General features: G+C 45.0%; 1 protein-coding gene across 8 annotated transcripts in view; it reads left to right on the top strand.

Annotated features, from left to right (window-relative positions):
• LOC109698426 (beta-catenin-interacting protein 1) overlaps nt 1-25,041 on the top strand; it is a 134,116-nt gene that overhangs the window by 84,830 nt on the left and 24,245 nt on the right. For 5 of the 8 annotated variants that reach the window (XM_074081411.1, XM_074081413.1, XM_074081409.1 and 2 more), the window contains 2 exons: nt 14,306-14,428; nt 25,010-25,039. In XM_074081411.1, the coding sequence (XP_073937512.1) occupies nt 14,306-14,428; nt 25,010-25,039 (153 nt within the window). The remainder of the gene's footprint in view (nt 1-14,305; nt 14,429-25,009; nt 25,040-25,041) is intronic. The other 3 variants (XM_074081412.1, XM_074081414.1, XM_074081416.1) reach the window with 1 other exon arrangement.

Below are 25,041 nucleotides of genomic sequence, written 5' to 3' on the forward strand. Positions count from 1 at the left end.
AGGCTTTTGTTTCACTCATACCCCAACCCCATGTTGACCTGTAACCGTTCTTCTCATCTCTAAGCCCGATGTTTTGTTCAGGTGCAAGACCTTGCCTTTTATTCATTATGTTCCATCTTGCTGCCTTTGGCCATCCTCCATTTTGTTGATTACTTTTGAACCTTCACTCCACATTCCATCTGTTCATCCTGGCCTGACGTCATTCTCCAGTCCGACATAACTGTTGAAGGGAGCCAAGTGAGCTCGAAACCTTTGACAGGTGGCCAAACTTCTGTTTCCACGGGTTCACTGTTCAGAGCCCTTTTGAGGTGGCCACTGACCCCTCATAAACCCACCCCTCTGATATCTGGTGCAAGTGAGTTGTGGCAAGTGAGGGAACAATAAATTATGACTGCAGCCTTCTTCCAGCTTCCCCCCTGACTTTCTTGATAACCCTCTCATAAGAGGGGGCATTTAGAATAACATCCCAGCTCTTGTGAGTTCCTGTCCTTATGGAAGGCACAGAAACCAACCCAGAGCTCTGTTTCTCCTCAGTGTCAAACTCCTTGAGCCACACAGATGGTCATGTCCATCTCCTTTCCAGTTTTCAAATCTGAGTCTCAGTGTGCTTCACAATTGCTTAAAGATGAGCTGAGTGCAGGGTGGTGGTGCTGTCTGCGGGTGCTCTGGGATTTGGAACACCCATCGAGGTTCAGGCAAAGTACGTCTGTTCTTTTTCTTTCATGTTCTCCCCTAGCTTGGACTCTAGTTCTCTCATCGTATTGATTCTGCTCTTTCTTATAAAAATAAATATGTTTCTTGAAAGACTCGGTGCCAAAATATGATGGAGTGGTTTCATTTTCTGTGTTTATCATAAAATGTTAAACTTATTTTATAAATAATGCAAGAACTCCATGTAAAAGCATTAATCTTGCTATCATGAGTATTGTAGGAGCAGAAATAACAAAGGAGCAAAACACAACCAAAAACGGAGTGAGGACAGAACCCTGGTTTCTCTGACTTGTTTTATGGGTTTATTAGACAGTTGTGGTCAGCTTGCGATGGCACCGTGGGTAGCACTTGGTGGTAAGAACTTCGAATTGATAATGAAGGTCAGCAGGTCTTGAATGCTGTGTGGCCTTTCCTGAGCTATATGTGATGAAGTTTTCCATTGTTCGTGAAGGTCAGGAGACTAAGAAAACACATTCAGGACTTGGAAATTGCTGCTGGACTATTATGTTACAAATCAGGACAGCACCCTGTCCTATTTTAGTTCAAGACAAATGTGATAATGATAAAAAAGAAAAGCTTGGCCTGTGTTTTGTGATAACATTGCAAAATAGGAAATTTGAGGAAATCTTGTTCTGTGCTTTGTGGCACAACTAGATTTCTGGTTGTCATCGTAGGAGTTCATTGGTGAGTGAAGGTGTGCATATCAGCACTGTGGAATGTCCTCGTGGCTTGCTGGTAGTTGTTCCTCTTGTACTATGTATTTAATTCTGTAGAAACTACGTACAACATTTGTACTCTGAATAATTTGCATGGTTGGCTTTTTGATGAAAGTGACCAGACACCAGTAAGATATAAATTTAAGGTCATTAAAGGGCTCTGTTCCACTGGATCAGTGGCTTAAGTGGTAGAGCACCTGCCTAGCAAGCCTGAGGCCCAGAGTTTAAACTCCAGTACCACCAAAAAAAGAGGGGGGGTGGACTTTGTTCCAAAAAATACTTTTATCTACCAGCTTGTAGGCTACACACATTTCTTACTGTAGTTTCTAGTTTCAGGTGAAGTCATTGAAGTTTTTTGCAAAATGCAGGTGTAGGTACTTTAATTTATTTTCATCATTAGCATCCAGCTCAAATTAGTATCTCAGGCCAGCTGGCCGGTTTTAGCAGGGAAGTGAGGGAATGGTAAGTTGGAGCAGGTGAGTTTTGACTTGATGCTGAGGAAGCGGTACTTTCTACTTGGGGTTGAGGCGGGCTTGGGAGGATGGTTTCCACTGGAAACCCTGGCCCGCCTCTAGGCACAAAGGGCATTGGGTAGCACTGCCTGTGGTGCTCAAGGCTCTGTGTTGACCTGCCTGTGGAAATGCCATTCTTTCCATTTAGAGGGTTAACTATCACCAGGGAGATAGTTTTGCCTAAGGAGGGCTCTCATGCTCATGCAGAGTGTATCCGAGAAGAGTGAAGCTAAAGACAGACCTCTCTCAAGGGCTCTCAAGGGGGCATACTTGGAGGGTACTGGACATTTAAGAGAGTCAAAGTGTAAATTGCCCAGGAAGGCTGCGAAACCTCCCTTCTCTTCCAGGTCAGCTCCTCAATGGCCTCTGTTCATGAGCCCTCCCTGACGCAGTGGTTCTTTGTTGGGGGTGCGTCACAGTCTCCTGGGGAATGCTCTAACCAGACCTGTCTGCCCAGGTCAGGCCAGCAGCCTCAACCTCCACGGTATGCTTGGCTGGGAACCTGTAGGGACCATTGTTGTGGTGCATGAGTGGAGGCAGATCAGATCCTTTGCTCTCCTGGCCAACCTCTGCTTACTCCAGAGAGAGACACCTCCATCTCTGCTGTCCTCCTTGCCTCCTTTCACACCTCACAGTGTATTCTGAAATACCACTACTCCCATTCCCGCAGGAACTGCTGCCCGAGGCTGTAGAGCTGGTTAAATCTCTGAGAAGCCCCCACCCTCAATCTGCCACCCAGCCACCTTGGTCAGAGACCCCCAAGTTCCCAGGAGGCTGACCTGCAAACATCAAACACTGTCTTTATATGTCACCTTCAGCATTCTGGACTCATGCTGAGATTGCTCTGTTCCTAGGGATGCTGCAGCTGAGAGTGTGGCTCCCGCACTTCTGTGGTGTCTGTTGTCCCTGGTCAGGGGACAAGGATGGCTGCAGAATATTAATTACCAAGACTCAGAGGAATCCTGTGACCCCAGAAGCACCTTCACCCGAATCCTCCCATCATTACAGCTGATTCACTGGGAAACCTCTTGCTTCTTAAACGTTTAGGGACGGCGTTCCCTGCATGCCCCCTGCCTGTTACCTCTGGGGACTTTTGGGAGAGTTGGGCAAAAGCTTTTTTATGTTGTTGTTGGGGTGCTGGGACCTTGAGCATGCTAGGCAAGTGCTCTACCACGGAGCTACACCCCCAGCCTGTGCGAGAGCTTTTGCTGCTAAAAACCTAATTTGCTGTAAGGGGACTCAAGGCCCCTGTGCTATAGTACCTGCTGTGTCATGACTATGACACTGAGGACAGGCTGCCTGTGAGCGTTGTGGCTGAAGCTCAGAGACAGCAGACCTGCTCATTGAGGTTTGGGTGGTGCCTGGCCTGCAAGTTTCATAGGGAGAATCTTAAAATTGAGGAAAAAAGAAAATTAATGCATTTAGTGCACTTAATGTCACTGTTCTGTGTGCTTCTAGCAAAATTTGTGAATATGATATCAAGGTATTTTGGAAAATTGAAACTTTTTATGAGAACCTGAGTGGTAGAAAAGTGAGCTAACAGGTAGCTCACTTTTAGAGGAGCTACCTATTTTAGAAGAATAGCTCCTCTTAGTGTAAACTTTCAAAGTTTTGGTTCTGCGGATGGAACCCAGGACCCCATGCATGCTAAACATATACCCTGCCACTGACCTACATCTCCAGCATGATGTAATCATTAAAAGAGAAAGAATTTGTTAGAGACTTTTCGTGGGGTGGGGGCGAGGAGGGGGGAAGTGGTACTGGGGTTTGAACTCTGGGCCTCACGATGGCTAGGCAGGCGCTCTACCACTTGACAGCACAAAAAAGGCTCCACCAGCCCTTTTTTGTGTTGGGCTTTTTCGAGACAGGATCTTGATAACTAACTTTCCAGGCTGGCTTTGAACTTTAATCCTGCTGACCTCTGCCTCCTGAGTAACAAGGATTACAGGTGTGAGCCACTGGTGCCCAGCTGTTGGAGACTTCTTTCTGTTATTTTCCTGATAAAAGTGATTCTTAACCATCCTTGATGGCTTAGAATCAGCAGTCCCCTGTGCTGTCGGTGGTGAATCTATATTTCCGTGTACGTGGAACAAGTCTTCAGACCCTTCTATGGGCAACACCTTGCTGGGGTCCCAGCTACTCAGGGGGCTGAGGCAGGAGGATTGCTTGAACTCAGGAGCTCAGGACCATCTTGAGCAACACAGCAAGACCCTTTTGCTCTCTCTCTCAACAAAAGGAAACTTTCTAGTCTCTTCTTCGTCCTTCCTGCCTGCCTGTCTATCTATCCAGCTTCCTTTTCATCTTTCTCAGGACAGCGCAGTGAGAATGGTGTAACAAAATGCCGTTTGTCCTCCAATCAGGGCTGTGATCTCAGGAGTGGCACATGCACTCAAAGTTGACTCTAACCTCTGATGACTTTCAGCTCTTCTGTGTCACTGCCGTTAAGCCCTCTGAAAATGCAGCCACGAGATCCCTCCTCAGTGGTATTTCTTCCTGGTCTCTTCCCTGGGGTAGTATGAAGGGAAGTCTTTGGGAACTGTTAAGCTATTGCTGCCAAAGACCATTAAAAGCAAGTAAAATTTTAGAATTACCAGCATAAAAGAACTGCAGTTTCACAGTTGGATTTCCAGGTTCTTGGAGGCACTGGACAAGATGCCAACTTCTGAGATCAATCAGTAGACTCTACCGTATGTTTTGGAAGAGAGTTTTTTATTCCCCTGGACTTGCTTCTGCAGGGTCAGAATGTTTGGTGGGTGGAGTGGGCCTGGGAGCATGTTCGTGGTTTTTTTAGATTTCTCAAAAGAGACAAGTTTATGAACTTGGCTTTAGGGGATCCCAAACCTTTTTTAATGATGAACTTTCAGTTATCATATTTGTTTTGCAGGTTTGGAGATGCAAGCCAAATTTAGTAGCAAAAATGCCAAATCTTGATTTTGGCAGTACTGTGGTTTGAACTCAGGGATACCTTAAGTCACTGTCAGCCCTTTTTTGTGTTGGGTCTTGTGAACTATTTCCCCAAGCTGGCTTCAAACCCTGATCCTCCTGATCTCTGCATCCTGACTACCTGGGATTATAGACAAGAGCCACCAGTACCTGGCACCAGAATTTTAATTTCAATCTCAGTAAAGCTATTAAAGCAATTAAGATGGCACATTTTATGTTGTATATTTTACCATGGTTAAAAAAAAAAACTTACTTGGAATTTGAAGGAAAATTAGAAGGCCCACTTTAACTTTCAGAAATTGGAATGGTAGAAACTATAATTTTGCTTCCTAAAAATTATTTTGCAAAATGTGGTTCAAATTGATTTTTTTTTGGGAGGGGGTACTGGGAATTGAACCTGGGGGCTTGTGTCTACTAAGCATATGCTGTTCCACGGAGCTCCCTTGCCAGCCCAAATTAATGCTTTACCCACCCATAACAAAAGCTTTTTGAGTGTAGTGGTTGTTTTATTCAGAAGACTACGTGGGGCTGAGTAAAGATGGATGGATGGATTATAGGGACGGATGGATCTTCCCTCAGTGTCCCTTTCACCGCCGTTCTATTCTTGTGCCACCTGTCATTCTGTCCAAGTGGACAGTTTTACCTCGTGAGGATCAAGCTCATCTTCCTTGCCTTCTCCCTCCTTGCCCTCATTTGTGGTCTGGGCAGGGGCTCCACTTTGGTTCACTCTTGCTGTTCTCCTTTCTCACCTTACAACTCTTCCTTACATGTATCGTGTTCCTGACACAGGGACCCCATGTGACTCACAGTCCCTGTGAGCCTGGCTGGTGGCAAGTGAGCCCATCCTAGTGACAGGCTTCCGTGTCTGCTCAAGACCATCAGCATCTTTTAGAAAACAAAGATGCTTAAAACCAAGTGTGACATGTCACAGGATGTGACCCAGGCAGTGCTTGTCACGGGCACAGTGAATGAACACAAGAAAAATTTCACTGTACTTTTTTACTAAAAACATTAATTTCTTGTTCACGTAATTTAAGGATTTTACAGAGTGTGTTTTTGTTTTCAAAATTAACTTCACTTAGATATAATGCACCTAAATTAGAAAGGTGACTGTTTTAATGTGGAGAACATCGGATTTTCTTAATGAGGTGGGTCCGAGCCTGTGGTTTCCAAGGGAGCAGAGAGTTGCCTTAGGGGGTCGTTGGTAGTGTCTAGAGAAGACTGCCACTGTCCCCACTGGGGAGGCGCTAGTGGTATCTGATGTTGGAAGCCCTGGATGCTCGAAAGGTCCCACAAGGCATCAAGGCATTGGCAGCCCCCAAGCCACAAGTCATCTGTCCCAGAATGCCCTGGTGCTGAGGCTGAGGAACCTGGTCTAAACCGTGTTCAATGCACGTGGGTTCTCCCGGCACTTTCAAATCAGGTTCACTTGGGCTTACAATGAGGTGCCCTGAAACTGGAGCCGACAGCATCTGGGTAATTAAAAAGATGTTTACAAAATCAGAGGAAACTTAATGCTATATTAACCAGACTTTTTACTGGGAATAACTTCAGCCAAAAGAACTACTGTGAATGATTGCAGTTTCCTCTTTTGTCAAGAGTGCCGGGTCTTTTGTTTACACCTCACAGTGTCACTGTACTGCTTCTCTCTTCCTTTGCTGAGTAAAAAGGATAATAAGGCCTTTGAAGGGTTTGAGATTCACTTTAGCTGTAAGTTACATGTTTAGGAGATGCTAATTGAGAGGTGGTCATAGGGATGACTTGGAGCCCCTGAGTCCCCTCAGTCTTGGTCTTTCTCTCTTCACAGTTATTTCTAAAACATGGCTTTTGTTTGTGGTTGATTTATTAAGAAGTACTTATTGAGAGCTAGGCACTGATAGCTCAAGCCTGTAATCCTAGCTACTTGGGAGGCTGAGATCAGGATATTTGCAGGTTGAGTCTAGCTGGGGCTTTATAGTTCGCGAGACCCCATCTCAAAAATAGTGCAAAATGGAGTGGAGGTGTGGCTTAAGAGGTAGAGCTCCTGCTTTGCAAGTGCCAAGCTCTGAGTTCAAACCCTAGTTCCACAAAACAAAACTTGTTGCAGCTGGCTGTGTTACAGGCTCCTGGGAGACTTCATGTACTCAGTCCTCACAAGGCTACAGGAGAAGGATGGTGCCATTCCTGGTGTATGATGCCCACCTAGGTACAAGGTGGTTATATAATCTTCCCCCAGTGCTGGGGGGTTCAGGCCCTGGGTTCCATCCCCAGCACTGAGGGAAAAAAGAAAATAATCAACCCACTATGGGGCCATGTTCTGTCTGACTTTAAGCCTCCTGCCTTTTCTGCCCCGTCACAGTTTAAGACTCTTGACAGCTGCTGTTGTCTGCAGAATTAAGAGATCACATCAGTGTGTCGTAGGAAATAGGTGCTCACAGTGTTTTCCTAAACTGCAGGTCCAGCCACCCCATCTTACAGTCGTAGAGACAGACATTTGTGGCTGCCTGCTCCGGAATGAGCAGACACTTTTCCAGTGTTGTGCGTTACGTCCTTTACCCTCACACCCAGGACATGTCAGTGATGCTTCTGAGGACACGCTCAGAAGTGTCCTCATAGTTCTGGTCAGCCCTACAGGCGTGCTTTGGTCACCCTAGCACCTTGTGGAACCGCATTTCCTCACCCTCTGACTGCCTCTGGCCTGTAAGTTCTGAGCAGCAGTTGTCCCCCACCCTCTGAGGGAGACCCAGCTCTACTGAGATCTCTTACTTCCCTCTGGCACGGGAGTGGGACGTTTGACATGGCGGCTGCCTTGGCCTATTGGTCCCTGTGTGACTGAAGAGCCACCTCCTAACTGGTGAGGTTCCCCACACTTGCTTCCCTCTCTGATCCTCCACCATGCTTCCTTGCCACGCTGATTTAGAATGCAGATGCATGTTGATGGGTTTGTGCTCCCTGACAGACCTGACTCAAGCTCCTGAGAGCCCAGCCCTCAGCAGCCTGCCTTATGCACAGGATACACTGAGGCAAGGGCTATGAGAAGTTAAAAGGACCTTTGACAGAAAGCTGACTAGAAGGATCTCGGTGGTCTGATTCTAAAATAAGAATTTAGGACTGGGGATGGAACTCAGAGTGGCTGATAGCATGTACCTTCTTGTTTTTTCATTTTGGAACTATATGAATATACTACTGTTAGCTTTCCATCACTGAGGGAAGCAGGTTAAAGGGGGAAGGTTGTGGGTTGGCTCTGTTGTTTCTGGGCCTGTGGTGGCACAGGTGTGCATGGTGGAGGCTCACCTCATGGTGGCTGGGAAACATAGACAGGAAGGAGCCAGCATCCCAAAATCCCCTTCAAGGGCACATCCCCATGACCTAACTTCTGCTAGTTCCACCACCTCCCAATAGAGCCACAGGCTGGCCTTTAGCATATGGGCTTTGGGGGACATTTAGGACCCAAATTTATCACCTACTGTTCCAAATGTTCTCAAGGGAAAAAAAGAATCAACAGGAGTTTTAAACATTTACTTGAAGATACTGTGCATGTTATCTTCAACACAGGGCCTGCTAACACTCCTTTAGTAAGTAATTAGGGGGATTTAAAAAAAAAAAAAATTCAAGCGTAGTGATTTGGAACGTGTGCAGAGGCATCTGTTGCCACCTGGTGGCGGTATTCTATAATTGCAAGTTCTTCTGGTAGATCAGAGTTAAAAGTTGAATTTACAGGTGAAATGTCTACAGCCTTTCAGGTGTTGTTATTTAAGGGCCGGTGTGATCAGCCTTAGTGTTCTAAAATAAGAGACACATCATATTCTTACTCAGAAATACTGAGTTTCTACTTACAAATGAGTAAATAAGAAGGAAGGTTTTGTGGCACCTGACTGGTGTCAAGGGAAGCAGGGAGGCTCTAGAACCAACCTGCCAGAGTCTCTTGCTTATGTGACTTGGGCAAGGGACCAGCCTTTTTTTAGCCTGAAGAGTTGGAGTGTGCTGGGGAGGCATAACTTGACTATTGTATTCTGAAGTTGACTATTGGATTTTTTTTAATCTGGATTTTAAAAAGCTGGCCATTTTGAAAGATTAAAATCTACCATAACTACAAGAAAATTAGTCATTTCCTAAAGTAATAGCTCTGTCCCCCCAGATATCCCTATGCTTACAGAAGTTCTGATTATCATGCTGCTCTGTTGTTTTATTTTATTATTAATTTTTTTGATGGGATGGATGGAGTTTAACTCAGGGCTTCACCCTTGCAAAGCAGGTACTCCAAGACTGCCTGAACCATACCTCTAGTCCATTTTGCTCTGGTTATTTTGGAAATGGGGTCTTGCAAACTGTTTGCCTGGACTGACCTTCATCCTCCTGATCTCAGCCTCCCAAGTAGCTAGGATTACAGACATTGAGCCACCAGCACCCAGCTGTTGTTCCATTATTTTAAATTAGTGCAATCTCATTCAAAATGTGCAATGAGTTTCATGTAGACTTGCAACACTGGTGACTCCTTTCTAAGAGTCTAAGTCTCTTGTCTTGATGATTTTGGGGGAATGATTATAGAAACATCAGTCACTTGTTTCTATAAATGTTTTATAATGCAAATTGAATGTGATAAAATATTAAAAATATCATTCATTAAATATTGAAAAGTTCAGTCTCTGCAACTGGCCACATCTCTTCATTCTACTGCCAGCTTAAAGGAGCAGTTTAGAAATTTTGAATTATAAAATGAGAATGCTGAGGGGGTAAAAGATGTGTGAACATAGTTATGAGGTTATATTTCCCCTTGAAGCGTTAACATTCTCAGTGTAAACCTTCCCCTGAAGGTGGCAGGTCATGTGTTCTGTCACTGGCCTTTCTGGGTTTTCTGTGCCTGGTTTTTTGCACTCCTCTGGGGTTAAATGAAGGCAATAGATTCATTTAGTTTAAGCCAAGAGCTTTACAGGCTCACATATTGAGATAATCTCAGTTTTATTACTGTTGTACTTGGAATTTTGTTAATAAAATCTCAAAGTCTGAAAATAGATTGAAATAAAATGCTGCTGTGAATAGCAAGTCAGAGTAATAGTTTGTGTTTTGAAATGAGATCTTGGGCTCTCTACCATGTGAGGACACTGTGAGAAGCAGTTAGCTACCAGCCAGGAAGAGAGTCCTTACCAGAGTTTGACCAGGTGTGACCCTCTGACCCAAAACTTTTAGCTTCCAAAATCTGGGAGAAATAAGTTTCTCTTGTTTACCTTTTTAAAATGAGACTGATGACAAACAGTGGAATGTTCAGCATACATATGTCCTTTAAAATGGCCTGTTTGATCACTCCAGGTGAGTCTCAGCCTACATGTGTCATGATTACTTCAAGGGTACCTAGGGAGGATGCTGAGGTCCACAGGCAGGTGAAATGTGCAGCCGGGTGCAGAATGGAGTTCCCCTTAGTTTCATGGAACCAACCCTCTTGGACTGAAGACTGGGCCATCCTGCATGCGGGGATTTTGCAAACAATGCCACCAGCCATCCCTGCTTCTGTGCCCTCCCATCCTGGTGCTGTCATGGGTACAGCTGTGCCAGACCCACCTGAGCTCTTTTTATCAGACCTCCTTCCTTGGAGCAGCTTGTGGGAGGGAGGGGATGTGTGGCAGAGGTATCTGGAATTTTCTCTGCAATCTGGGTTAGATTTCATGTTGACTTCCCTTGTAATTGAACCACAATTATTGACCTCTTTGACTTTTCCAGCTTCCTTGTTCAGGATATCCACTCGTCAGAAACAAACAACATCCAGTAGCTCAAACCCACGCCAACCAGTTCCCAGTTCCAGAGTTGTCTTCTCTTGGAGAGGGCGTGCAGCCCAGGCAGGCTCCTTATGTGTCCATCCCTTCGCTGAGTAGGTTCTGAGGACCTCCGTGCTCAGCACAGTGCTGGGTACTGGGACTTAGCCAAGCCGCACCCTGAGGCCTATTGAGTGCCAGGCAGTTCTGAGCACTGTGCCTGTGAGGCGGGTGCTGTCATTGTCTTCCTTTTACAGATAAAGAAACTTGAGGCAGAGGTCAAAGTCCAGGCAGTTGATTCCAGGGTCCTGTTCTCTTTCTGCCTGTCAGATAGACAGATGGGGCCTGAGGGGGTGCCCATGAGCTGCTGAAGAGAAGGAAGAGGACTGGGGAGAGGCCTTGGCCAGATCCAAAGTGAGGCAGTGACCCCGAGACCGTGGGAGCTAGAGGAGAGAACTCTTCTGCTAGCATGGGAACACATCCTTTCTTGAGTATACAGTGGAGTTTTCCAGAGGCTCCACAGTGGGTGACAACACATTGCATTGCTCCAGGAGGTGGAGTTGAGAACCTAGCTGTCTTCTGTGAAGCCAGGCAGCAGAAGTGTAAGACACTGCCACTCTTCCTGGTAAACTGCTTTAAAAAGCAAGGGTATTCCATAAAAACATTATTTATGCTAAGGTATGTGGGTTTTTTTTTTTTAATGAATGAATAAATACTAAGTTTTTTTGTTTTCATTACCTGAAACAGACTAACATAAATAAATGCCATAGGGAACCTCCATAATTTTTTGTTATAAGCAGGTTCTGAGACCACAAGGTTTAAGTTTGTGTTTTAAAAAAACATAAACTGTCATAAAGGATTCCCACCAGCCACTGCTGTGTGGAGGAGTGAGAAGGCGAGCAGGAGGTTGGTTACTGGGTGTGTGAAATTTCTTCGCCTGGGATTATTTGTCCATAGATTTATTTTGGCATTGCTGGGGATTGAACCCAGGGCCTTATTATTATTATTATTATTATTTTCTTTTTGGTTTGTTTGTTTTGGGCGGTATCAGGGTTTATCTCAAGGCCTCAGAATTGCTAGGAAAGTGCTCTATACTTGAGCCACTCCCCCAGTCCTGGATTCTTTTCTTAAGTTGTAGCAACATACACATATAAAATTTCCTGTTGTTCCCAGTCTTTGAGTGTACAATTCACTAGTGGTAAGCGCCTTCTCCAGCCCCAGAACTCTTTTTTTATCTCGCAAAAACAAAACTCTGCCCATTAAAAACTTAACTCCCCAAGGGTCTTGATTTACTATGAAGGTTTGGGTGTGGTGTGCATACTTACCTGATCTCTCAAGCCTGTCACTGATCAGCAAGAAGGTAGCTTTTTTCTGGTTTTCTTTTCCTTCCAAATAGGCATCCATGTGCTTGCTCCATCAGAGGTTCCCCCTCCCAGGCTTTCCTTTCGTCACCTAACAGCCAAGAAACACAGTCACAGTCACACGGGTTCTCAGTGCGCCCTCAGGTGATTCTGTAACAGTGTGAACATCACAGAGTCACTTACACAATTACTGCATTATGGGTGATATAATCTAACTACCTCAGTCACATCTTTGGCCTTCTCAAACACTATTGCTGTGGCGTTTGACTGTAATATCACGTGGTGACACTGTGTAAAGATACTTCTGGGTTTTTTTTGTGTGTGTGTGTGTGGTGATTAGGGGTGTTTTGTAGTGTGGAGTTTGAACCCAGGGCCTTGCAACCTGTTAGGCAAGTGTTCTACCAAGAACTACAGTCCAGCCCTGAAGTTAACTCTGGATCGCTCCTTCAGAAGAGAACCTGAGCAGTTCACCCAGCCAGTAGAAATAAAGTGTGCATTCCTTCTCATCTTTTCAGATCAGCTTAATTGGGGCGCTTCCTGGGGTTAGAATGTACAGTGAAAGGAAAAGGAATGTGAGTTGGGAGATGTAGCCCTCAGTAGGCAGGTGATCACAGAGAGCTGGGCACAGCCAGCTGGGTGGGTGGGTGGTGGGGGGGGGCTCTTGCCAGAACCTGGAGAATGTCTGTGGGAGCCAAAGCCAGGTGAAACAGAGTGCATAGAACTAAACTTTTATTTCGTCTGCTAAGTGAGATAAGCAGAGGCCAGAAGAGGTTCTTGCCTAAGTAGACAAGGGGCTGGTCGAAAGGGAAGATTCTGTTTCTCCAGTGATCCATGCTAGCCCTAGAAGGAGGAGGCTTTGGCTTATAAGGGAGGAAGCTGAGACTGGGGGGAGTGGTCAATTGCTGTGCACAAGGTCATGTGGCTTATGAGGAGAGGAGCTAAAATCTGACCTGAGTTCCACTGATTTTTTTGGGGTTGGGGAGAGGGTTGGGAGGCAAACTGGGCTTTGAAGTCAGGGCTTCACATTTGTTGGGCAGGCACTCTACCACTGGAGCCTCACCTCCAGCTCTTGTTGCTCTGGTTATTTTAGAGATGGGGGGGAGTCTTGCTTTTTTTGCCCAGGTGAGCCTGGACTGCAATCCTACTATTTTAGGCATGCCCAGCTTTTCCCCCCATTGAGATGGGGTCTCACAAACTTTTTTGCTGGGATTGGCCTGGAATTGCGATCCTCTGGATCTAAGCCTCTCAAGTAGCTAGGATTACAGAAGTGAGTCACTGGTGCCTGGTAAAAGTATGTTGTTATTAAACACTCATGTTTTCAGTGAGGTTTTTTGTTTTTTGGTTTTTTTTTAGAAGTTTTGCATTTAGTTTCATTTTAATACTTTATATTCCTAATTTAATATTAATAAGCATTGTTTATTTTCCATCTTTGTTTTGCATTTTTTGTAACGTTAATTTTTTTGTAGTGCTGGGGATCGAACCCAGGCCTTATGAAAGCTAGGCAAGCATTGTGTCACTGAGTCACATGCCATCCCTGTAATACTAATTTTAAATAAATCAAGTTTTTAAATGAGGATAGTAACAAAGAAGTAAAACTTTTTTTTTTTTTTTTTTTTGGGTGGTATTGGGCATTGAACTCTGGACCTCACACTGGCTAGGCAGGTGCTTTACTGCTTGATCGATGTCCCCAACCCTTTTTGCCCTTGGTTATTTTTTGAATAGTGTCTTGCTTTATGCCCAGGCCAGGCTGGGTCATCCTATTTATGCTTCTTGAGTAGCTGGGATAATAGACATGTACCACCATATCTAGCTTATTGGTTGAGATGGGGGTCTCACTAACTTTGCCCTGCTGACTTCAAACCACAATCCTCCCAGTCTCTACCCCCAGAGTGGTTAGGAGTACAGGTTTGAGCCACTATACCTGGCTTGGTAAACTTCCTGTGATAGGCTAAAAACAGGTCATTTGAACTTACCTGTAGTCACTTGTCCTCTTTCTCTTCATTTCTAGAGCCACTTAATCTTATTTCCAATTGCTTCATGGACACAGATAATTTCTACAGCACTTACTGTAGAATTTAAAATTTCATCCCATTTGGGTTTTGACACCAAACTTTGCAACAAAAGTTGAACATTGCCTTCCAGCCTGTGAGAGCTTCATTATTTTACTAATAGATGTGGGCTGGGGTGTAGATCGGGGTGCAGTGCCTAGCATGTGTGAGGTCCTGGGTTCCATCCCAGCAAGGCCAAACCAAACCCCCAAACTAGGTGTAGATCTTCAAAGACAATGGAGTTTAAAACAGTAATTCTAACCTCTGTTTCTTTTTTCCTCAATGCAGTTAACAAGCACAAGCCCTGGCTCGAGCCCACCTATCATGGAATAGTTACTGAGAATGACAATACAGTGCTGCTCGACCCTCCCCTCATCGCCATGGATAAAGATGCACCTCTGCATTTTGCAGGTACGGTGGGTACAGCCTGTTTTACTCATTCTTGGTGAGTGTGGGCTGGAAGGGAGATCTTACACACCTGTTGGGATTACTCTGGGCCTTGTGGAAAGTGAACAGCCAAGGGTCGCTTGTGGCTCCTGGGGAACACGTTCTCTTTTAATAGTCAGGACAACTGACAAAAACCTGTTCTGGCAGTTGAAAATATTTAACTTAATTATATCATCACACACCTGCCTTGATGCAGCTACACAGACATCTAGACCAGTTTAGCGTGCAGTTTACCTGAGGGTTGTGTTCAGGGCAGACTTGGTACAACTGAATCGGAGGACCTTAGTGCTCTACCTTACCTGTCCCCATGTGCCACAGCAGGTGCCCGGGATCCTCAGCTTCCTTGCATCTAGATTTCCATTGCCTACAAATACCTCTGAAAAAGTTGAGCAGTTTTTATGAAGAAATACTTTTGTATAGATTTACTTTTAAGAAGTTTTTAACTTGAGTTACTTTGTAAGATTGTAACCTATAGTTTTATAGAGACAAATCTTGTGGAAAGCTTTGCAGATTTTTGTCATGTAATTTTCTGTGTTGCTGACGATTACTGGCACTGTAGTCATGGTCACCTCCTGAATTTGTGGAGGGATGTGCCACTCCACCCTTTCTTGGCCTCAAAGTCAGAAGAGACAGCACAACATTACTATTGTTCTTTGTGTGTGTGGTACTGGGGTTTCGAACTCTGAGCCTCACTCTTGCTAGGCAGGCGCTCTACCACTTGAACTACTCCACAAGCCCGCAAAGTTAATTTTTAAAAAGCAGTTTTCACGTGTTTCCTTTTTTCCCCAGATCAAGACTTCTTTTATTAAAGAGTGTTCTGTTTGCCTAGGGACAAATAAGAACATTAGGATGAACTCATACAGCTGTCATACAGTAATTTTCCTGGAGTAAATTGAGGAAAATGGGTATGGTATTGTTTCCGAAGCCCTATTTAAAAAGGAAATTCCTACTGCTTTCTGTTCATATGCCATGTCCCATCTCAGAAAAATACCCTGAGGACTGCTTGTACTTGGGATCAGTGGTGAGGACAGAGCTTCTCAATTAGTTTCAGAATTAGAAGTGGTTTGCAGATGGAAACCCAGTGAGATGTGCAGTAGAGGAAGTACTCCCTGCCAGGACACACGGGAACTCGACAAGTAGGCTGTGCTGTTGGTTTTTCACCCCAGGTTGAAAATCATTCTCAGCTGTGCACATTTAGTCTTGTCTCGCTGCACTTTTGGGTGCTGTGTGTAGCAGACATGTATACGTACACACCATGAGTACCATACTTTTTTGGTAATTACATAGAGTGCTTTCTTATGAGTGTGACACATAGTCTGTATCGATAGGTTTAATGGGGTTGTCTCGCATGTATTTTTGAGTGGATTTATGTACATTTCATGTATTTTAAGAACAGACTGCAAGCCAGGTGTGGTGGCACATGCCTGTGGTCCCAGAACTTGGGAGGCTGAGGCAGGGCGAGCATGAATTTGAGCCAACTTGAGCTACGTAGTGAGACCCTGTCTCAAAAATAGAGAAGAAACAACAGCAAAACAAAAAGAAAAATGACTGCCATCAAGAGTCCTGCATTTACTCTCTCGGGCCTTTCTTTGTGAAGTACCAGCTGTATACAGTCCTGTGTTTGTGGGTCCTGGTCCTATTAGGCTGTTAGTGGAACATTTGCTCATAAAGCATTTATAACAATGTTCCAGGCATTACTCCAGTTGCTTTGCAAATGTGAGTTTGTGTTTAATCCTTCAGAACCTTATCAGGTGAGTATGGGTTCTGCTCTTTCCATTAAGAAAGGAAGCAGAGGCCCAGGCAGTTCAGTTGCTGGCTCTGGGTCACATGGCTAGCGTGCTGCAAGGGCAGGGTTCCAGCCCATGATGCCATAGCTGCATTTGTAACTTCAGGAGGTTACGAAGGAAGTAGGAAGTGAAGCAGCATCACATGCTAACCTTGAAGAAAAACTCAAAGGAATAAAATGATCAATTTTTTCCTTTCCTAAAAAAGTTTAATTTTGTTATAATAGTTATCAAGTTTAATATGTTATGAATCAAATAATTCTTACAAAGTTTTGTTTTTTAGGATTCTCGGGTGTTTATGTACTGGGATTAAGAAAAAAAACAAAAAACTGCACAGAAAAGCAATTTAGACCCACGCCAGGGCATCTCGGTTGTGCTTGCCATAAAGGGACATAAGCCATTATTTTTCTTCTGGAGATTTTTGAGGAACATTTACTCTTACATATACTTTATATTTCTCCCCCCCTTTTTTTGGACATACAATTCACAGGCCATAAAAGTCACTCTTTTGAAAGTACAGTTCACTGGTTTTTGGAATACTGTATTCACATAGCTGTTCAAGCCACCATTTTGTTCCAGAACATCTTCATCACCCCATAAAGAAGCCCTTGCCCCAGTCCGCAGCCACCCCTTGGTCTCCCTCCGCTCAGCCTCTGGATTTTCTGGGCTGTGTATTTTCCCTAAGTTCAAGATGTGACCCTCTTTTCCTGGCATCTGTGTTGTAGGATCTGTCAATCTGTCCGTCCTTTTCGATGCTGGGTAGCATTCCAGTGTGGCTGTGCCACACCTTGTTGTCTACCCATCATTGATGGGCGTTTGGAGATCTACTTTTTGGCAGTAAGAGTCATATTGCTGTGAACACTTGTGTGCACATGTGTGTGCACAGATGCCCTTGCTTTTCTTGGGTATGTGTTCATGATAAGCATGGTGCTTGTTCTGCCCAAGATATGAGCAGCTGCATGGCACATAGAGGGGAGTACCTCCCCCACTACCCTGTCACCCTCCTGTCGCCCATCCAGCTACGTCACAGAACACTGCCCCTGAGGACAGCGGGAGTGTAGGTGTCAGAGCCAGCTGGTGCTTCTTGACCCTGGTTCTGCCGTTTATGGGCTGTGTGGCCTTGGGCAGATTGCTTAGCCTCTCTGCCCCAGTTTCATTATCTCTAGAAGTACAGTAATATCACAGACCTTAGGGGGTGTTAGCTTATTTGTATATGTGAAGAGCTTGAAACAACACCCAAGGCTAGAGGTATGGCTCAGCAGCAGAGTGCTTGCTTCCACACAGAAGGCCCTGGATGTCATCTCCAGCATGGTGAGGAGAAAAAACAGTAAAACAGTGCCTGATACATAGCACTACATGCTGTGTTTGCTTCTGGTATTGTTAACAAAGAAATCTTGTAATAAGGAATTTTCTCCGGGTGCCAGTGGCTCACCCCTGTAATCCCAGCTACTCAGGAGTCAGAGAGGTTCAGAGCCAGCCAGGCAAATACTTCATGAGAACCTATCTCGAAAAACCCTTCACAAAAAAGAGCTGGTGGAGTCACTCAAGTAGTAGTGGCTCAAGTAGTAGAACGCCTGCCTAGCAAGCATGAGGCCCTGAGCTCAAATCCCAGTACCACAAAGAAAAATAAATAAATAAATATGTACATACATAAATAGGTATTTTTACTTAACATTACATGAGAAATATTTTTGTCTTTTTACAAAAGTCTTCATGGTCTTCCATCTTCTCAGTTTCTTAGTATAATTTTTGCATAAGGCCGAGGCCAGATCTGGATCCTTACTTACTGGCTTCAGTTGATTTTGTTAATGATGCTTAGTTTACTTTAGCTGTGTGAGGAGGAAGACGATGTGAGTGGAAGTAGCTTACATTAGTGAGCTGACAGTGTGGCTACCTCTGCTGGTTCTTTCCAGCATTCTCATTTGCTGAACACTCTCAGTCTTCCCAAATGAGGACAGAGGCTCGGAGTATGTCTGCCCACCATGCAGAAGAGACTACCTTGTCCCCAGCACCTTGGTTGGTGCCTGACACCCATAGGTGCCCCCTGCATATTTTTGGAGTGAGTTTGCCCAGGTGACACAGCCCATGAAAGGTAGAGTTGCCTTTGGGGCCAGCCATCTGATGACAGCCTAGACCCAGGTTTGCTGCATTGGCTCTTGGGATGTTATCTTTCAGAGTCCCGAACATTCTGGCTCGTAGTCATAACCCTTTACAAGTTGCGTGTGGGTGTATGGCAAGCTTGCTTGTCAGAGCTCTAAAGCACTTGTATGTGTGGTGGTGGTGGGGTTTCATCACTGACACTTTCAGAAACTGTGTGGAACACACAGAGTCAAGATTAGTTTCTTAGGGTGATTAAGGGAATAAACTCTTGATATGTGTGAAATATTTTAGGAAATTTATTTATTGTAATAATGGGGTTCGAATTCGGGGCCTTGCGCTTGCTAGGCAGGTGCTCTGTCACTTGAGCCACTCTCCCCAGCCCTATTTTAGGAAATTGAAATAGTTCACTTTCTTATTTTGTTTTTTTCCTTAGTCTGTTAAAATCCTGAGTAGATGTGGGTAAGAAGGTATACTTCACATTTTTAATGGCGAGTTAAGGTGAGAAGCATGCACACAAACCATCATGTCACTGCTTTGACAGTGACCTGTTCTATTCATCTCAGAGGCCTGGGCACTGCTTACTCACCCCTCTCCTGTAAGCGCTTTCCTATGGTGCTGGCTCTATTCCAGCATAGCCTTTCTAGCCTTCCCAGGTGGAACGTGGCTTTTCTACAAGATTGATTGAACAATTGTGATATGAATAGAGTCCAAAGGCAAGAAGGGAATTCTGTTTTCATTGACATCCACTAGAGCCTCTTTAGAAGATCCTATACTTTTCTCCCTACTCTGGGTCATTTGGGGGAGTCCTCCCCGGAAGACAGCTTGAAAGGCTTAACTGTGACCTTTACTTAACAACCCTACAGCACTGTCCACTTTGCTGTTTAAGCATACACAGCTGGGCTGACAGTGAACTGGACAAGTCAGGTTGACCCATGAGAAATTGCCATTTTTATATGTTGAAAGTACAAAATAATAGAAATTTCACCTGGTTAAACTGTAAACCTGCTACCAAAAGGCGAGAATCCACAAGTAGCTGTTCTCAGTGAGTATCAGGGGTTAACAGCTGTGGATTTGAATGAACTCATCTTGATCCAGTAGCCTTCTAGGATGGGTTGGAATTGGTGACGTAATTAAGTCCTAGGTTACCGTGCAGACCTTCTAGAGCATGTAAAAAGCGTCAGAGCTGGTCTCTGTTCTCAAAGCCACTGCCGATGTAGGTGGAAAGGCAAGCCACTATTGGCAGAGAGCTAAGCAGGGACATTGGGAAGCTTACAATTGAGTGGCAGGGAGGGGGGCAGAGGTGAGAGGGTTAAGGAGGCAGGCGCTTGAGCCCCCATGAAGGATGGGGGAATTTGCACAGATTGCAAAGGCCAGGAAAGGCAGGAGCCAGGCAGGGACTGGCTGGGCTTCCTTGTGGAAGGTGACTAAGTTAGCTTGTATGGCCTGGGGCCTGGAGGAGCGAAGGGTTGGAAGTTCACTGAGTACATGTTGTTCCCAAAATCAAGTTGAACAGGTGGGATGTCATCATACACATGGTTTTCCAACACTGGGTCCCTGAAACTCAGCGTAAGTACAGGTTCCTGTGCTTCAGTCTTCAGACCAGCCTGCAGGGTTTGAAGACCACACTCTGCCTGTTTCTGCCTGTTTCTTCCGGTCTGCAGATGGTCTGCACTGGGGCCATCTGGCAGCATGTGTTAAAAATAGCTGTTACTGGACTCTGTCTCCAGAACTGCTAAGTCAGAAAAACCACATCTTATTTATTTATTTTTTTGGTGGGACTGGGGTTTGAACTCTGGGCTTCATGCTTGCTAAGTAAGGTGCTCTACCATTTGAGCTACTCCATATTTTAAACCACATTTTAAACAAGATTCTCAGACAGTTGTTGGCACACTCGGATTTGAGGAGCTACTGTAATCAGTGAGGAAGTGGTGGGAGCATACCCCGGAGAATGTATGTGGCTTTCGCTACTGTAAATTTAGGTGCAATACAGAGCCAGGCTGACGGTGCATGTCTGTAATACCAGCACTCAGGAGACAGACTAGAGAATTGCTGGTTTGAGGTCAGCCTTGGCTGCTTAGTGAGACCCTGTCTCAAAAAACCCCCCAAAATTAAAAAGGCTAGGGTGTTGAGTCTGTGGTAGAACACCTGTGCAAGACCCTGGAGTTGATACCCAGCACCAAAAGTGAAAAGAAGGTACCTTGACAGACTGTGCCAATTAGAGCCACACGGGATCCAGTCTCAGAAACTCGCCTTAAGCAGCAAGCAAGGAAACCAAAAGTCACCAAAACTGAGGGACAGCCTGGACCCCAGCTGATACATAGAACAGAGAGAAGTGGGTTAGAGAAGAAGGGACATTGTAGAGGACACCTGCTATAGATGTCTGTCTGTTTTTTTTTTTTTTTTGAGATAGGGTCTCACTGTTTGCCTTGGACTACAGTCCTCCTATTTATGCTTCCTGAAGTAGTTGGGGTGGCAGGTACACCCCACCATGCCCAGCCTTTTCTGTTGAGATGGGGTCTTGAGAACTCTGCCCAGACTGGCTTCAAACTGCACCCTTCTGATCTCTGCCTCCTGAGTAGCTAGGGTTATCATTGCCCCGCTCCATCATCTTTTCTTAACAGCTCCTGGTCTCTTTGTCATTGGGTGCAGAGCAGTGGGTTCACAGTCCATTACCCACCTCCCTTTTTGAGCTAGGCTGAGCAGAAACTCCCTCCTTGAATTTGAGCAGAGTGACAAAGATGCTAGAATAGTTGTGGTTCCATTCCGTCTGTCCAGGTGGCTTGGCTGTGGTCCCTGCTTCCTGTTCTCTGAGCTGCCTTAATTTCTGCCAATTTCCAAGTCCCTTTCTCTGGCCCATGGAGCACATGAACACAGGATCCATCGATCGTTGGGAGAAGGGGAGAAAAGGAGTCAGTGACAGCTTTAAAGTATAAACAATTAGCTCCTGGGAGAGTGGAGTATTAGTGACAGAAATCGGTCTCTGGTTTGTGGAGGAAGATTATAAGTTGAGTGTAAATTTTAGAGACTGTAAGATGCTGTGGGACTAGCTAAGGAATTGTTAAGTTTTGTTGGCTGTGATAGTGTTATTGTGCTTATGTTAAACAAAGTCTTTGTTAGAGATACCCACTGAAGGGTTCATGGATGGAACAATGTAATGTCTGGGATTTGCTTTAAAAAGTCCCACACAGACAAGAAATTGCTAGGAATAAATGAGACAAACCTCAGAGCATGTCACCTTCCCCCAGGCCACGTGCTGACTCTGGGCCTCAGTTCTATAAATGGCTCCATCAGCCAGAAATTAGGGTCTGACCCAGGCTTTGCTTCTCCTTCTGCCTCCAGCTGGTCACCTTGCCCAAGGCTTTGCAGGCCTAGCAGAGCTGTGGGTGTGGAGGGCAAAGCCCAGGCTGCCCCTGCCACATCCAGCTGCCAGCTGGTGAGATTTCTGAATCATTACAGCCCTAGGGCTCAGCCAGATTAGCTGTTTACTAAGTACCTGTGGATTTGAGCCCTGATCCTGTTGGTGGAGCCCATTGCAGTAGCAGCTGAAGCAATGAGTCAGTGGGGACTTGCAGAAAAGATAGTTACGTGTCTGCCATTCTTATAAATGGATTAGATCCAGTCTTTTAGAGAACAGCCTGGAAATACATAATGAGTTTTCAAGTAATTTATATTCTTATATTTGATCATTTTACTTTTGAGACACTATTCCAAGATCTTCCCCTTGACGCACTGTAGTATATAGATAAGTGCTCAGAGTTGCAACACTAATTCCCACTCCTCCCTCCACACCTTCCGTCGCCTGTCATTTGCAGGTCAGAAGGCCACTTCATGCTTAGTTTCTCACTTGTAATTCAACAGTCTTGGCCTTGCTATTAAAATGCCTCCCAAACCTGCCCATTTTTCTCCCTGGGTCTGGCCTTCACATCTCTTTGACCTCTGATAGACTTGTTTTCAGCATGGCACTCAGGTGCAAATAAAACACCTGTTTCCTCTGTTCTTATAGGATTCCTAGAGGCCTGACACAGTATAGCTTCAGGATACTTGTCCTTCTGGAACCTCGTCACCTGTTTTCCGCCTCGCTCAGCAGCTAAGCCGCACAGGTCTCCTCATCTTGTCACAGTCCTTTGTCTGAATTCCTCCCAGATAGTTACCTGACTTGCTCCCCTAGTTTCCTGTGGTCTCCACTCAGACATTTCCTCACTAGTGAAGTCTTCCTTGAATCCCACCATCTAAAGTTACATTCTCCACACTCCAGGGCCCTTTCCCTGCACCCTAGCCTGATGTCTCAAAAGAAAGATACAGAGAGTTTGCAACAGTCGGCAGAGACTTCCATGCCTATTGCCAGGTGTGGTAGTATACACTTGTAGTCCTAGCTACTCCAGAAGCTGAGGCAGGAGTATCACTTGAGTACAGGAGTTTGAGGCCAGCCTGGACAACATAGAAAGACCCTCATCTCATAAAAACAACAACAACAACAGACAAACCCACATTCCTCAAGTGGTGTCTTTAACTCTTGCTTAGCACTACATCAAGGCAGTGCTTAGGTGCTTCTTCCTAGGAGTCTTGATGTGCACCTACCAGAGGCCTAGTGGCCTTGTCAGCAAAGCACAGAGCAGCCACTGTCAGGAGCCAGCTGCCTCGCCATGTGCTCTTCAGAAAAATGAGCTCCACGTCAGAAACTGAGACAGTGGTTTCTCTGAATGAAAGCTGGGCAACTGCATTCCGTTATTGTTTTATGCAGTACTAACATGTGCCCAAAGCGTAGTCATTACAGGGAATGAGCATCTCCCGGAAGAGGTTGGTATCACATGTGCCCAGCAGTTGTATCCATAAAGGGCTCCAGAGGGAATGTTGCAGGCTCTGCTATCCACAGGGTGTCTTCTGCAGTGATGTAACCCTTGTCATCACTGTGAAAGCAGCCAGATATACCTGACCAGTGAGCGTGCCTGTAGTCTAGTACATTGCTATTTATGAAGACTGAGTTTAATGTAATTTTCTCATGCTATGAAATGCTATTTAGAAAGGTAAAATCCAGCCGGGTGTGGTGTCCCACATCTGTCATCCCAGCACTCTGGAGGCTGAGGCTGAGTCAGGAAGAGCTCCAATTCCAGGCCACTCCAGTTTGAGGTCAGTCTGGGGCTCAGAGTGAGACCCTGCCTCAACAACAAAAAAAAAGGCTTGATGGAGCCCTTTAAAAGGGCGTTTTAAAACCATTCTTGGCATGTGAGCATTAAAAACAGGGACAGAAATCATCATCTTGCAGAGCCCCAATCCAGAGCAAGGGTGCTGTAGAACCTGCTGTAGTAACAGGCTGTTCTGAGTCAGCGTCAGCACCCAGAGTCACAGCCACACATGCCCATGTGACTGAGGAACTGTGTGTTTAACATCACTTCATGTTAATGTGAGTTTAGTTTAACTTTCACCCCTACGTGGCTAGTGGGTACCATGGCGAGCAGCACAGATCCACAGAGGGCTTGTGCTCGTGTATCAGGAAGCACCGGTAGAAATACCTATCATAGCATTGTTCACAAACAGCAGAAAACACAGAACGATGGCACATATATCCACACAAAGGAAAATGATGCAGTAGCAGTGAAGTTTGTTGAGTGTTTTCTTTATGCTGGGCAATGTTTTAAGCACTTTACAGACTTTAGCTCACAGATTCTCACCACTAGGTAGTGAAAATGCATAAGCCATAGTGGCATACATTAGCAAGGATACACATGAGGTGGCGTGAAAAAGGAAGTCACAAAAACTGCCTGTTGGTCTGGGGCATGGCTCAGGTGGTAGAGTGCCTGCCAAGCAAGTGTGACGTTCTGAGTTCAGACCCCAGTACTGCCAAAACAAAAACAAAAAACACTGCCTATCATGTAATGCCGTTTTAAAAACCTTAAAGGCAAGCAAAATGAATTATTCAGGGGAAATACATAAAATCTTTAAAAAGCAGTAGTGTTCAAGCAGTGCTAACCTGTGGAGGAGAGGCGGTTGCATGAATGTCTCTGAAGGTTGGGTACTCGACCTGGTCTTGTCTCTTCTCCTCTCTAGCAGGTTTATGTCCACTTAATGAACAGCGCTTCTACAGACAAAAAGAATGCACTGGAGCACCACTACAGAGATCTGGTTTCTACTCACATGGAAGCACAAGTTCAGTTAACAGGGGTTTATATTTGTTGTCTTGGTTGGGTACTTTAGATTAGAAAACACCGTTACCATTAAAAACAAAGGGTTAAAACTTTTTGCTCCAAATTTTTGTATCATTAAATCTAATGATGAGTTGCATGTTACTAGAATATAGCTGAAAGAACTTAGCTTAAAAATGAAAACACATAGGCTTATTTATCAATCATCATCATTTATCATTTATCGTTCATTAAAGGGAGAATCCTAATGACACCTGTAGGTGTTAGGAACCCTAATCGCAGTATTTCACCCCTAGCTAGTATAATTTTAAAATCGTGCAGTGGTTCATGGTAAGTGGGATTCCAAGTGACATTTTGTTACTAAGGATGGATTGTGCTGTAGCAATGCTAGTAGCTGAGTGTATTGTTGAGTTACATGTGAAGCCTTTCTTTGTAATATGTGCATCTTTGACTTATTTCCTTATTGTGTCATCTTCCTTTCTCGTGAATTACTGACACGGGTTTATCTTTTCTCCCTTTAGAGAGTGTTGAGGTGACAGTCACCAAAGAAGGT

The sequence above is a fragment of the Castor canadensis genome, chromosome 7 (genome assembly GCF_047511655.1).
Source record: "Castor canadensis chromosome 7, mCasCan1.hap1v2, whole genome shotgun sequence".
NCBI classification, from domain to species: Eukaryota; Metazoa; Chordata; class Mammalia; order Rodentia; family Castoridae; genus Castor; species Castor canadensis.